This window comes from Alligator sinensis, unplaced genomic scaffold (assembly GCF_000455745.1).
Source record: "Alligator sinensis unplaced genomic scaffold, ASM45574v1 scaffold1045_1, whole genome shotgun sequence".
Classification (NCBI taxonomy): Eukaryota; Metazoa; Chordata; order Crocodylia; family Alligatoridae; genus Alligator; species Alligator sinensis.
The window spans coordinates 272,114-283,720 of record NW_005843147.1 but is presented as its reverse complement, the minus strand read 5'-3'; the positions used below and the strand labels follow the sequence as shown (position 1 = coordinate 283,720).

The following is an 11,607-nucleotide window of genomic DNA, read 5'->3' as shown; positions in this document are numbered from 1 at the left end:
AAAAAACGCAGTCTGGAAAGTGAAGATCGGGACTTGATTGCCAACATCAAAAAATGCCACCTGGCCCAACTCATAGTCCAGAGAGACCCGGATCAGCTCTGGGGGCTGGCTCAGGGCCAGGGGTGTGTGATCAGGGGATGTGAGAGCCCAGTACTCACCCCCACATTGAAAAATAGCCCAGATCCCCTCCTCAGGTGTGGGACTGATCCATCCCTTCCTCTTCATAGAGTCTCTCGCAACCCCCATAGCCCAGACTCCCGCATCAGCTGCCTTTACCCCCCAGCAATGTCTCCCAGAAGAGAAGCCCTCACAGCCCAGCACACAGTGATAAGTGTCATATCTCCCAGGATTGTCAGGTAAATCCTGCTGTGTATCTCCTCGCCTCACGTATTTGCAATCCTCAGATAGGATGAGCTGGGGATGTGCTGTGTCTGCGTCCAGTGTCAGACTCACTGAAGAGAGAAAGAGAGAACCAAGATCAAAGGGAGAGCCCAGCACTGAGAGAGGATTTGACCAAGTCAGTAACAGAAACTGCCAGCAGAAGAATGAACCAGAGAATCTCCTTCCTCCAGAATGCATGCATCTCTGACATCTCAAAGTGCAGAGATGATTCCCTTCCCTGGGAGAGACAGGGCAGGGAGAGAGACACGGATACAGAGATGGAGGATTGGCCTCAGACCTCTTCTCTTTCTGCACCCTCTTCTCTTCGGCAAGGCGACTTGTGACCCTCAGCCCAAATCCAAACCTTCTTCAGGCAGGTACGTAGCACTTACCTGGCCTAACTTCAGCAGCCCCTATAGCATTTCATGCTGCTTGCACTGGTTTTTAGATCCTGCTGTGGAACTAATTTTATCCTTCCGAGGATGTTCACTCAATGAATCCGCTGTATATTTGGTTTTGATCTTATTTCAGTACAGGATGGAAGGTCCCTCAGTGCAAGTTCCAGATAACCCAAGACTACCAATTTTGGATGTAAGAGGAAGAGAAGGAAAAGTAGTAGAGTCATAGCATTTTTTAAATCCAGTGTTTAGGACATTTGTCCAGGCAGTGGGATCTAACCCCTGGTACCCACAATGTGGTAGCAATTTTTTTAACATTCCTTGTGTTTCATATCCCCCATGTTCAATTTTCAGTGCCTATAACCCTAAAAATTTCTCACTAAATTCAGTCTGCTCCTCATCTACACATCATGACCCCATTTCAACCAGAAAGTGGGGGAGCAAAGCTAGGTGGAAATGTAAGCAGCAGCAGTGAATGGTAAATATGCTGAGACAGGACAAGTCTTGGCATGGTAGTGATGGGAGGAGGTTCATATTCCCCATGGCTCTTTGGAAGCAATGGGAAGTGCTCTCAGGAAATGCTGTACAGGCAGGGTTAATGAAGGCAGAGAAAGGACAGGAAGAGCAGAAGTAGTAACACCTGGGTGCATTGTGTTCTGATGGGACACGGCCACAGAAAATGCCTGATGCTGTCCTTTTGATATCTTTTAAATGCAGGAAGCTGCTGAGTTTTGCAGATGAGGTTTCCACTGAGCTAGTGAATCACAGCCTGATCATCCACCCAAGGAGGGAGGATTTCACATGGGAGGTGGGATGTGAGCACTAATAAGCCATAATCTTTGATTACCTTCTTCAATAGGCACTGCAAATCTTCTCCACCCTACAACCAAAGATGAGAAACATTTCAATCACAGCATTCCTTTCACAGGCCTGAGGATGTGATAAGCATCCCTTTTTAACACTTTAAAGAGGAGGAGGAAAGTAGTTGTGTCAAAACAGGCATCAGCTGTTAGGATCTAACTATTAAGGTCTCCATTGAGAGCTTGAAAGTGGTATTTAAAGGTTTGTTCTTTGGGAACTGGGTAAAAAGGTATATGTATTAGAAAGGTTCTGGATGGGCAGCAGAGGTTAACCTATTTCTAAAAAACCTGGGTGTCTCACGCACGCACGCACGCACAGTCTTTGAAACAGACAGGCTGTCAAACAATCAAGGACACATAGTTTGAGAAACTGGGGGCATGTACCATACTGCTCCATAACAAGATATGGTGGCATCAGCTAACAAGGCCTGACAGCAGGGGGGCCTGAATCCCAGTTTTGGGGGAACAGACCAAAATAGAAGGAGGCCCAGAAAGACCAAATTAGCATGTATGCATGTGAGAAGCTATGTGGACAGTATGATGACCAAAGAGAGACCAATGATAGCCACAGATGAAGAATCGTCAGGGAAGAGTGTCCCTGAGACGGGCAAGTGCTTCCCAGTAGGGGTGGGGCAGGCAGGGGATGGAGCAGGGCTCATCCAGTGAGCACGGGAGAGGAGTAAATGGCTCTTGCCACTGTTCACTGCTCGTCCACTGGCTTGTCCGCCCGCTCCCGCCCCTGCTTCTGCGTAAGGGGGGCCCTGTACAGGATGGGGTGGGCTGGGGCCAAGGCTGTGCAGGGCTGTTCCCAGTGGAGCTGGGTGTGGGGTAGCAGCCATCGCAAAATTCACTGTAGCTCCCCCCCCAGCAGCACCAGCCCCTGGCCAGCCCAGCCCAGGCTCTACCAGGAACAGCCCCATGCAGCCCCAGCCCCAACCTGCCCTGTCCTGCACAGATCCAGGGGCACCCGCCCACCCTGACATGCCCTCCCAGACAAGTGGCAGAAGCAGTGATGGGAGCCAGTGGACGAGCGGCAGGTGGCAGCAGGAGCCACCCCCCACCCCCGGATGAGCCCTGCTCCATCCCTCACCACCCCACCCCGAATGGGTAGCGCTTTCCCTAGCCCCAGCTCCTGCCGCACTCTCTTCCTCACCACGGGGACTTTGATCTGGCTCCCCCACCCCGTCCTCTTCCACCACACCAGACTTACCAGCTGGCAGCTCTCCATGCTGCCTGCCATGCTGCTCACTAATATGTGCTGCGCTGAGGCTGTGCGCATGCACAGACCAATCATCAGCCCAATTATCGGCCACTGAAGGATGATTTCCGATATAGATAATGTTCCTTATACCAGTGCCGATCTGTTATCGGACCAATGTACCAGTGCACCTCTAGTTCCTACCAATTATAACAATCTTCTTCAAGCCAGATTCACCTGTAGTAGGGTTTACACTCTCTCCCCTTCTCCCTCAGAAAACAGCATTTGAGTGTTCCCTACTGCCATGTTTAAGAGACAGAATCATATGTTTTATAGCTCTTCATATCCTTATCACAAAAAAGCTAAATATATTACAATGGTCTATTACATTAGCTAGTCAATAGTAAAACCAAGTTTTCATCACAATGTAAAAACACTGTTTAAAACATTTTTCAAGCTTCGTTTTCCTGCCAAATATTTCCTATTTAGCCTTAGAGACCACACTAATTTAATTAGTAAAAAGGCAGAAAAACAAAACACAAAATGGATGAAGCTCTTTTTACAAGAGTACAACTTTGTCAAAGGTTTTACAGGCAGGAAGAGGGAAAAGACGACTTACTAAGTTCGGCTGCTTGCATTTCTGAAAATAAACAAAAAGGAATAAAACATTAACAAAGGAGCCTTTTTTTCCACAGATACATAAGCACTTTTAATTGTATATATATAATTTTTCCAAGACACGATTTCCAAATGTGCCTGTGGACCAGATATGTATCAGGATTTAGGGACCTGAAAGTGTGACAGGAAGGAATTAGAAGTCTACGTACAAAATTGCAAACCTGAGAAATCTTCCTCGGCCTCCACCTCACTCTGGAGGCACCTAGAGATCTGCAGACATCTATTCCAGCTCCAGGATGCCTAGTCCTCCTCCCAAAGGCAGGACTAAACTCTCATCTGTAATGTAAGGCTTCTGCAGGGAGAACTGCAGCTGCCACAAGGAAGCTGCCAGAATGCATGATCACCTACATGGCTTCTGGTAGCTCCATGCAGCTACTGACACAACTGCATGGCTTCATTTTATTAACTGTGCTAACGAGGCGTACAATGCACCCTGGGAGGCACCAACTGCTGGTGGGACTGTCATGAAAAGGGTTGTTGGTGGGTTTCATATACCATGCGGAAGAAAAGTATAACTTTCAACTCCTTTCCTTTTTTTGAGACGGCATGTGTTACAATAACTGTTTCAGTGCTAAGGTAATCATATGCTCAATGAGTGTAAATCAGTGCACATCCATTGATTCCAACAGACCTATGTTAATTTACAAAAATGAATACGGACATTATAAATCTATATAATTGCTACATTTTAGTTTCTCAAAAATTCACATAGTACTTTGGTATGAAATTGAACAAAGCTCACACTGCTTCTCTTAAAGCTCAAGTACAAAAAAGAAACATCAAAAACCCTTCCTTCTCCAAAATAAAGGCAAAACATGGTTCCATCTTTCTACTAATGGTTTATTTGTTGAAAGAAGGAAACGAGACTTACTGATTTCTGCATCACGTTCCCCTAAAAATTGAATAAAAAATAATATAATTATTATATGGGGATTTGTTTTCCTTGGACAGACGCATAAGAAACTCCTTTCCTACAAGGAAGGAAATTATATTACTTTCCCCTTTTCCTTTGTGTTACTTTACCCCAATACCATTACTGAAGTGTTCTGTTGCTGGTGTTATTGCTTATATCGCTTTCAGAGTTTACCTCCTGGGGTAAAATTGGCAAGCCTCAGTTTTCTCCCATATGATTAAAAAAAGCAAAGAAAGAAAGAACCGCACCTCTTCCCTCCCCCAAATAACCTTTCCCCTTCCCAACACTTAAAAAGCTAACGATTTAAATCAAAATAAAATGAATAACCCAATAATATATTGTTGACCACAGGTTAGTGTACCTAGGTTTCACTATAAAGGGTATAGCTAAAAAGGGTATTCACAATAAAGGGTATAAAGGGCGACCATCGATCTTCCTGTATCATGGCGCACGCATGAGGGCCATCCAGACCGCTGATGCATATGCCTGAGCAGGAAGTTTTTGGAGGAGTAGAGGCTGCCCAGACCTTTCATCCCTGCTTTAGGCCACTGAGACAGAATCCAAAAACCAGACTGAGTCCAGATGTTTGGTGCTTCCATGGTTGTAGTTGTATAGGTGTCTGGGAATCAAACCCCAGTCTCCTGTGGCGTAGGCAAGGATTCTACCACCGAACCACAGGGGACACCCCAAAGAGTATGTCTCACTTCAAGAAAAAATGTGCATTATTTACTTGGGTTGGCTAAGCCAAGTTAACAAATTTTGGTTCAAACAAATTCTCTATAGGCCACCCTGGAAAATGTGGACATGTAAATGGGCACACGTAGACTACAAAGCTTTCAAAAGTGTCAAAAATAAGGCAAGGTAATACCTGGCCTGTCATATAATGATTAGAGGGCTTCACTAGAAAGTCAAAGAGATTCAAAGTCTAAAAACCCTCTCTCATCTTTATAAAGGAAAGCACAAAAATGAAATTAAACAAAACAAAGCAACAAGACCAAAACAAAAATCCCTCTCATATGGATATAATTTTCTCCAAATATAAACATTTTCAAAGGCATAAGAATAATACTTACTAGTTACTGCATCATATTTCCCTAAAAAATCAACAGAAATAAATATAAACTACTATAGTAGCCAGCTTCCAGGAGTCAAAGAACCTGAGCCTTTGAGGATAAAATTCACCTGTAGCACAAAGAGTTGTTTAAACTACATGGAACCAGGACAGTGGTGATACAATTCATGAGGCTCTGATGGGTGTCAGCTCCTTATTACAAAACTGACAATATTTACCTTTTCATATTTCTTCTATTACTCTATATACTTACGTCTGAAATTAATGCTGGTTCTAATCACAGTTTATTGTTGCTTAATAGTCTTTAAAAGCAATTATTCATGTAAATTTTCTTGCCTGTCACATTTGTTTTACAATTAAAACTTTAGAATCTGCTGCCCGCCTCACTCCCCAAATAAATGCATCAAGTAACACTTTCCCCTTATCAGGATAATACCACACACAAATATTTTGTACAGGGGTAAAAGAGACTTACCAAGTTCTTTAGCATGCTTCCCTTAAAAAGAATACAGAAATAAATATTGATTATTACTAAGATCTTCCTTCACTATAGGTAAGAAACAAACAACATAACATCTGTATTGCTGACGGGTAAAATGCACCGTGCAGGTAGGGGACAGTCTTTAACCAAGGTAAAAGATAAAACAAATTTAACTTTACAAAATATGGATCTGGCTTTCACAACTCAAAATGAACTTGTTCTCAAGACTTTAAAGTTGTAATGATGGTTATTATTATTATTATTATTATTTTTACTGGGGACATGCATATTTATTTCATCACTTGCCGATGTTACAATGCTGTAGGGCCTATTATTGTGGATGCCACTTCTGCCAGTCAAAGTTGTGAAAAGCTGCCATCTCTCTACTGTGAACTGTTCATACACAGGCTGTTTTTTGTGGCATTTCAACAGGCCTGGCTGAATATGATCCTTGGCCCAGATGGCAAGGGGGTTAAGGACTTCTGCTTGCCTCTAATTAGTAGAGCTCTTCATAAAAGTTGGCATTGTGATGCAATAGTCATGAGTGGATGGGTGAAATACAGGACATAGGTCTCAGAAAGCTAAATCTGCAGGATGACTATCCAGAACAAAAGAGCATCTGTATGCCTTCAGGCATAAGTAATAAAAATTCAGGGCACATTTGGAGCCCATGACTCCAAAGCAGAGAAGTAAAGAAGACAACGGACAACTGTCTCATAGGGACAAAAAGCAGTGTTGAACACTGCTGGACTGCAGACTATCTGTGCCAGTTATCCCTGCTGCATTCAAGATGATAGTACTGTGCATACACCGTCCACTCCAGTTTTATTATACTGTTAAGTCTTTTCACATGTCATGTTACTTCTGTGCATACCCAAGTCAGTCCTTATGTACCTGTCAGCTACCATCCTTTTGCCAGTAGAACAAGTAGTTTGATGTAACTTGCACAGAATCATAGAAACTTATGGTTGCAAGGGCCTTCAGGAGGTCATCTAGTCCAACCCCCTGTTCAAAGCAGGACCATCCCCAATTAGATCATCCCAGCCAAAGCTTTGTCTAGCCGGGGCTTAAAAACCTCCAAGGATGGAGCTTCCACCACGTCTCTGGGGAGCCTGTTCCAGTGTTAGATTACCCTCCTAACAAGAAAATTCTTCCTAATATCTAACCCAAATTTCCCTTGCTGCAACATGAGACCATTGCTCCTTGTTCTGTCTTTTGCTACCACTGAAAATAGTCCAGCTCCAGTCTCCTTTGAACCCGCCCCCTCAGGTACTTGAAGCCTGCTATTAAGTCCACTCTCCATATCCTCATCTCTAGACTAAATAAGCTGAGTTCCCTCAGTCTTTCCTCATAAGTCATGTCCCACAGCCCCCTCACCATTTTTGTTGCTCTCTGCTAGACACTCTCCAATTTGCCCACATCCTTTCGGGGAGGGGGCAAACTGAACATAATACTCCAGATGTGGCCTCACCAGCGCTGAATAGAGGAATAGAGGAGAATAATCACTTCCCTTGACCTGCTGGCAACACGCTTACCAATGCAGCCCAAGATGCTGTTAGCCTTTTTTGCAACAAGGGCACACTGCTGGACATATTCATTTTATTGTCCATTGTAACCCCCGGCCCTTTTCTCCTGAATTGCTGCCCAGCCAGTCAGCCCCCAGGCTGTACTAGTGCATGCGATAGTTTTGTCCTAAGTGCAGGACTTTTCATTTGTCCTTGTTGAACCTTATGGGATTTCTTTTGCCCAATCCTCCAATTTGTCTAAGTCACTCTGAATCCTACCCCTACCCTCCAGCGTATCTACTACTCCATCCAGCTTGGCGTCATCTGTAAACTTGCTGAGGGTGCACTCAATGCCATCTTCCAGGTTGTTGATGAAGACATCGAACAAAACCAGCCCCAGGACCGACCCCCGGCGGACTCTATTTGACATGGAGCCATTGATTACTACTCTCTGAGCCCAATGCTCCAGCCAGTTTTCGATTCACCTTACAGTCCATTCATTCAGCCTGTACTTCCTTAGCTTGCCTGCAGGAATGTTGTGGGAGTCTATCAAAAGCCTTGCTAAAATCGAGTTACACCACAGCCACTGGTCTCCCCACATCCACAGAGCCAGTCACCTCATCATAGAAGGAAATCAGGTTGGCCAGGCATAACTTGCCTCTGGCAAATCCATGCTGACTGTTCCCAATTGCCTTTTTCCCCTCCAAGTGCATAGAACTGGATTCCTTGTGGATCTGTTCCATGATTTTTCCAAGCACTGAGGTGAGGCTGACTGGTCTGTAGTTCCCTGGATCCTCCTTTTCCCCTCCTTAAATATGGATAATATGTTTGCCCTTTTCTAATCATGCAGGACCTCTCCTAATCACTATGAGTTTTCAAAGATGATGGCCAATGGTCCCGCAATCACATCAGCAAATTCCCTCAGCACCCTCGGGTGCATCCCATCCAGCCCCAGGGACTTTTACACATCCAGCTTTTCTAAGTAGTCCCTAACCTGCTCTTTCACCACTGAGGGCTGCTCATCTCCTCCCCAGACTGTGCTGCCCAGTGCAGTAGTCTGGGAGCTGACCTTGCCTGTGAAGACTGAGGTGAAAAAGGCAATGAGCACTTCCGCTTTTTTGCATCCTCTGTCACTAGGCTGCCTCTCCCTTTCAGTAAGGGACCTACACTTTTCCTGATCTTCCTCTTGCTGCCGACATACTTGTAGAAACCCTTCTTGTTACCTTCACATCCCTTGCTAGCTGCAACTCCAATTGCACTTTGGCCTTCCTGACTTCATCCCTGCATGCCCGAGCAATTCTCTTATATTCTTCCCTACATATCTGTCCAAGTTAGAGTTATTTCAAGGCCTCAAACACCCTGTGATGACCATGGTCTCTCCCATCTTCATATCAGGCTCAGTCATCTTCTTGCTAAATTTTCAAATAAGAATCTTTGTGGTTTCTCCCATGCAAAAACAAAACAAAACAAAAACAAAAAAAACCCAGGTAAGTGCCCAACTTCAATCACCTAATATTAGCTCTAGCTTTCTTCTCATCTGGTACCATACATCTCCATTTGGAATACTGCAACATACGATGCACTTCCTAGTCAAACATCTTTCCTTTTTTCTTTTCTTTTCTTCTAGTATTTGATGTAAGAGAAAATCTTTTTTTAATAATCTTTTTTTAACGGCACTGAATTTCTTACCATTTTCTCTGAGGATAAAGACAGTAAAGCCTATGAGGAAAACCAAACAGACCATCAATACACCAATCAGAGCTAGGGTCTCTGGAGAAATCTTTGGGAAAAATGAATCTGAAACACAGAATTCAAGAGCTTCTATTAATTTGGAACAATTGAAAAAAATACTACATATGATTTATGTAATTAAGCATACATATTATCTTCTGGTTTGGCTGGTACTGATGATTTCAGATTTTGATGGGAACTGACCTGATATACGAATTATTGATTCCTTTTCCTGATGGAGAAGGGTGTTTTTGATGCAGCAGGATAAGTTCTGCTTTATATTTTGCTGGATAATAATAGATGTTTCTACTTGAAACAGGCCATTTTTGTTTTGGGAATACGTCTCAGTTAGCAGAGGAAAGTGCTGTCCTCTGAAATCCCTCCACAGCACCTCCGGCTTTGGGTACCACCCAGCCGACTGGCACACCACCCGGATTCCTCCATCCTGGTAATCCTCCACAGAGATGAGGGGATTGGAGCCCGAGACTGAAGAAAGATAAGATAAACACAAGTATACAGCAGTAAGTATTTTTCTAAAGAGTAAGGGTGATATTTTCAAAAGCCATCTATGTCAACCTAACAGAAAGTCAGCCATTAATTTCATGGGACAGAGTTGTGCAATTCTAAGCAGTGCTGAAAATCTTATTAGAAAAGCCTGAACCAAAAATGAAACACAGTATGCAGTTCTCTTTATTCTTGATCCTGACTCAGTGCCTAAATTTAGCTCAGCACTTTCAGCATGTGCTTAAGTTTCCAAATGAAATGGGTTTAAGGAACATATTGAACGGAGATGGGATTTCTCACAAGCTGAAATTTAGGCGTGTTGCATGCTTATTTGGTTATGACTGAACACTAAGCTATAATTACTGGGATGAGAAAAGATATTTCCCCCACTATTTTTCAATTTACCGCTTATCTGGAGCTAAGATTGTATTTAGTTTTCCAGCACTGAAAGAGTTCTGCATCATCAGGAGCTAGAAAGAATACTTCATGCAAGACAAAGTATCCCACAGATGTTTCTGTGGGGTTTCTTTAGCCATCCATTATAACACTTGGTGCCAGTCACTGACAAAGACAGGAGACTAGATTAGGTATGTATGATATGATTCATTTTAAAACTCCTGTATCCCCATTTTGCTGTATTACATAATCTTTTTAATTACACATTTTAACAGAAGTTGATACAGAAAAAAGGATAAAGGATTTAAAAAAACCAGGATAAAGAGAGGTTAAAGAGAAAAGGGCAATTTTCTCATTATCACCAGAACACATATGGGCTTTTATAAATGTACATTGGTTTACACACACCTGTCTTTATTTGCATCCTTTAATCTCACTCCAGAAACAGACAGACTGGTGCTAACAGGGATAATTGGGAAAATCCTGTAGGGCAGTAATCCCACTGTACTTAAGCCTGAAGTCTGGCAGTCAGTGAGCTGTTGCTCATGAAAGGTTAGGCATCTCTCATTCAGATAATCTATAAAATGCACTTCTACCCCAACTTTTATTTAAATCAGAATTAGGTTACTGCTTTATTATATATCTTGAAAATTGCTATGCATCATGGAAATCCAGGATATTGTTAGTTGTCCAAGTTTTAGATCTTTTGAGCAAGGGCTTCGTGTGATACAACCCCCTTAAGAACATCACTTGCCACGAATATTTCATAGTCCTTTATATACACACTAGGAGCTCAAATTCTGACACAGACCCTCTCTATCACCAGCTCAAGATTAATCTTTCTTTAGCTCTCCCAAAAAAGTATACTGGAGCTTGGTTCCTACCTGTCACCTTCAATTCCAATATGGCTTCTTCATAAAAGCTCCCATTTTGGAGGAAACGGTGATACTGCCCTTTATCAGAGAGTGTGACGTTGAGAATTCTCAAGGCAACATTTCCACCGGGGAGGCCATCTTTCAACAGCTCTGTCCTTTCCTGATACTCTGGCATCTGCTTCCAATACTGGTCTTGCCCAGCACGATACAGATGTACGTAGTTAGAGAACTCGGATCGAAACCATCGCACCTCCATGTTCTGAGCGCTCACCATGGGGGACAGGTGACACAGCAGCACCGTCTCTTTTCCAACGGTAGCAGTGACAGGGCGCTCAGGTCCCAGGACTCTAAACTCAACTTTACAATTCCCCGGAACAAAACAAAAATACACACAGGAGACGGAAATAACAGGAAAATAAAATATCAGCCTGATCAATCTTTCTAACAAGCAGAGTATTGTGTCCTTTATTTTAGGGGTGTCAAACTCATTGGGCCCTGCAGGCTGGATGTGGACTGTGGGACTTCTCACAGGCCAAATGACCCTGTGCCTGTCAGCAGCCGAGTTAATCCCTGGGGCTGTCACAGCTGCTGTTTTGGTACGGCTCCAGAACCTAG

General features: G+C 43.5%; 1 protein-coding gene across 7 annotated transcripts in view; it reads right to left on the bottom strand.

The window, feature by feature from the left end:
• LOC102384396 (butyrophilin subfamily 1 member A1-like) overlaps positions 1-11,607 on the bottom strand; it is a 34,872-nt gene that overhangs the window by 14,908 nt on the left and 8,357 nt on the right. For 4 of the 7 annotated variants that reach the window (XM_025194011.1, XM_025194012.1, XM_025194010.1 and 1 more), the window contains 9 exons: positions 11,002-11,349; positions 9,422-9,703; positions 9,176-9,283; positions 5,976-5,996; positions 5,502-5,522; positions 4,387-4,407; positions 3,457-3,477; positions 1,627-1,659; positions 61-452 (listed from right to left, as the gene is read on the bottom strand). In XM_025194011.1, the coding sequence (XP_025049796.1) occupies positions 61-452; positions 1,627-1,659; positions 3,457-3,477; positions 4,387-4,407; positions 5,502-5,522; positions 5,976-5,996; positions 9,176-9,283; positions 9,422-9,703; positions 11,002-11,349 (1,247 nt within the window). The remainder of the gene's footprint in view (positions 1-60; positions 453-1,626; positions 1,660-3,456; positions 3,478-4,386; positions 4,408-5,501; positions 5,523-5,975; positions 5,997-9,175; positions 9,284-9,421; positions 9,704-11,001; positions 11,350-11,607) is intronic. The other 3 variants (XM_025194017.1, XM_025194015.1, XM_025194016.1) reach the window with 2 other exon arrangements.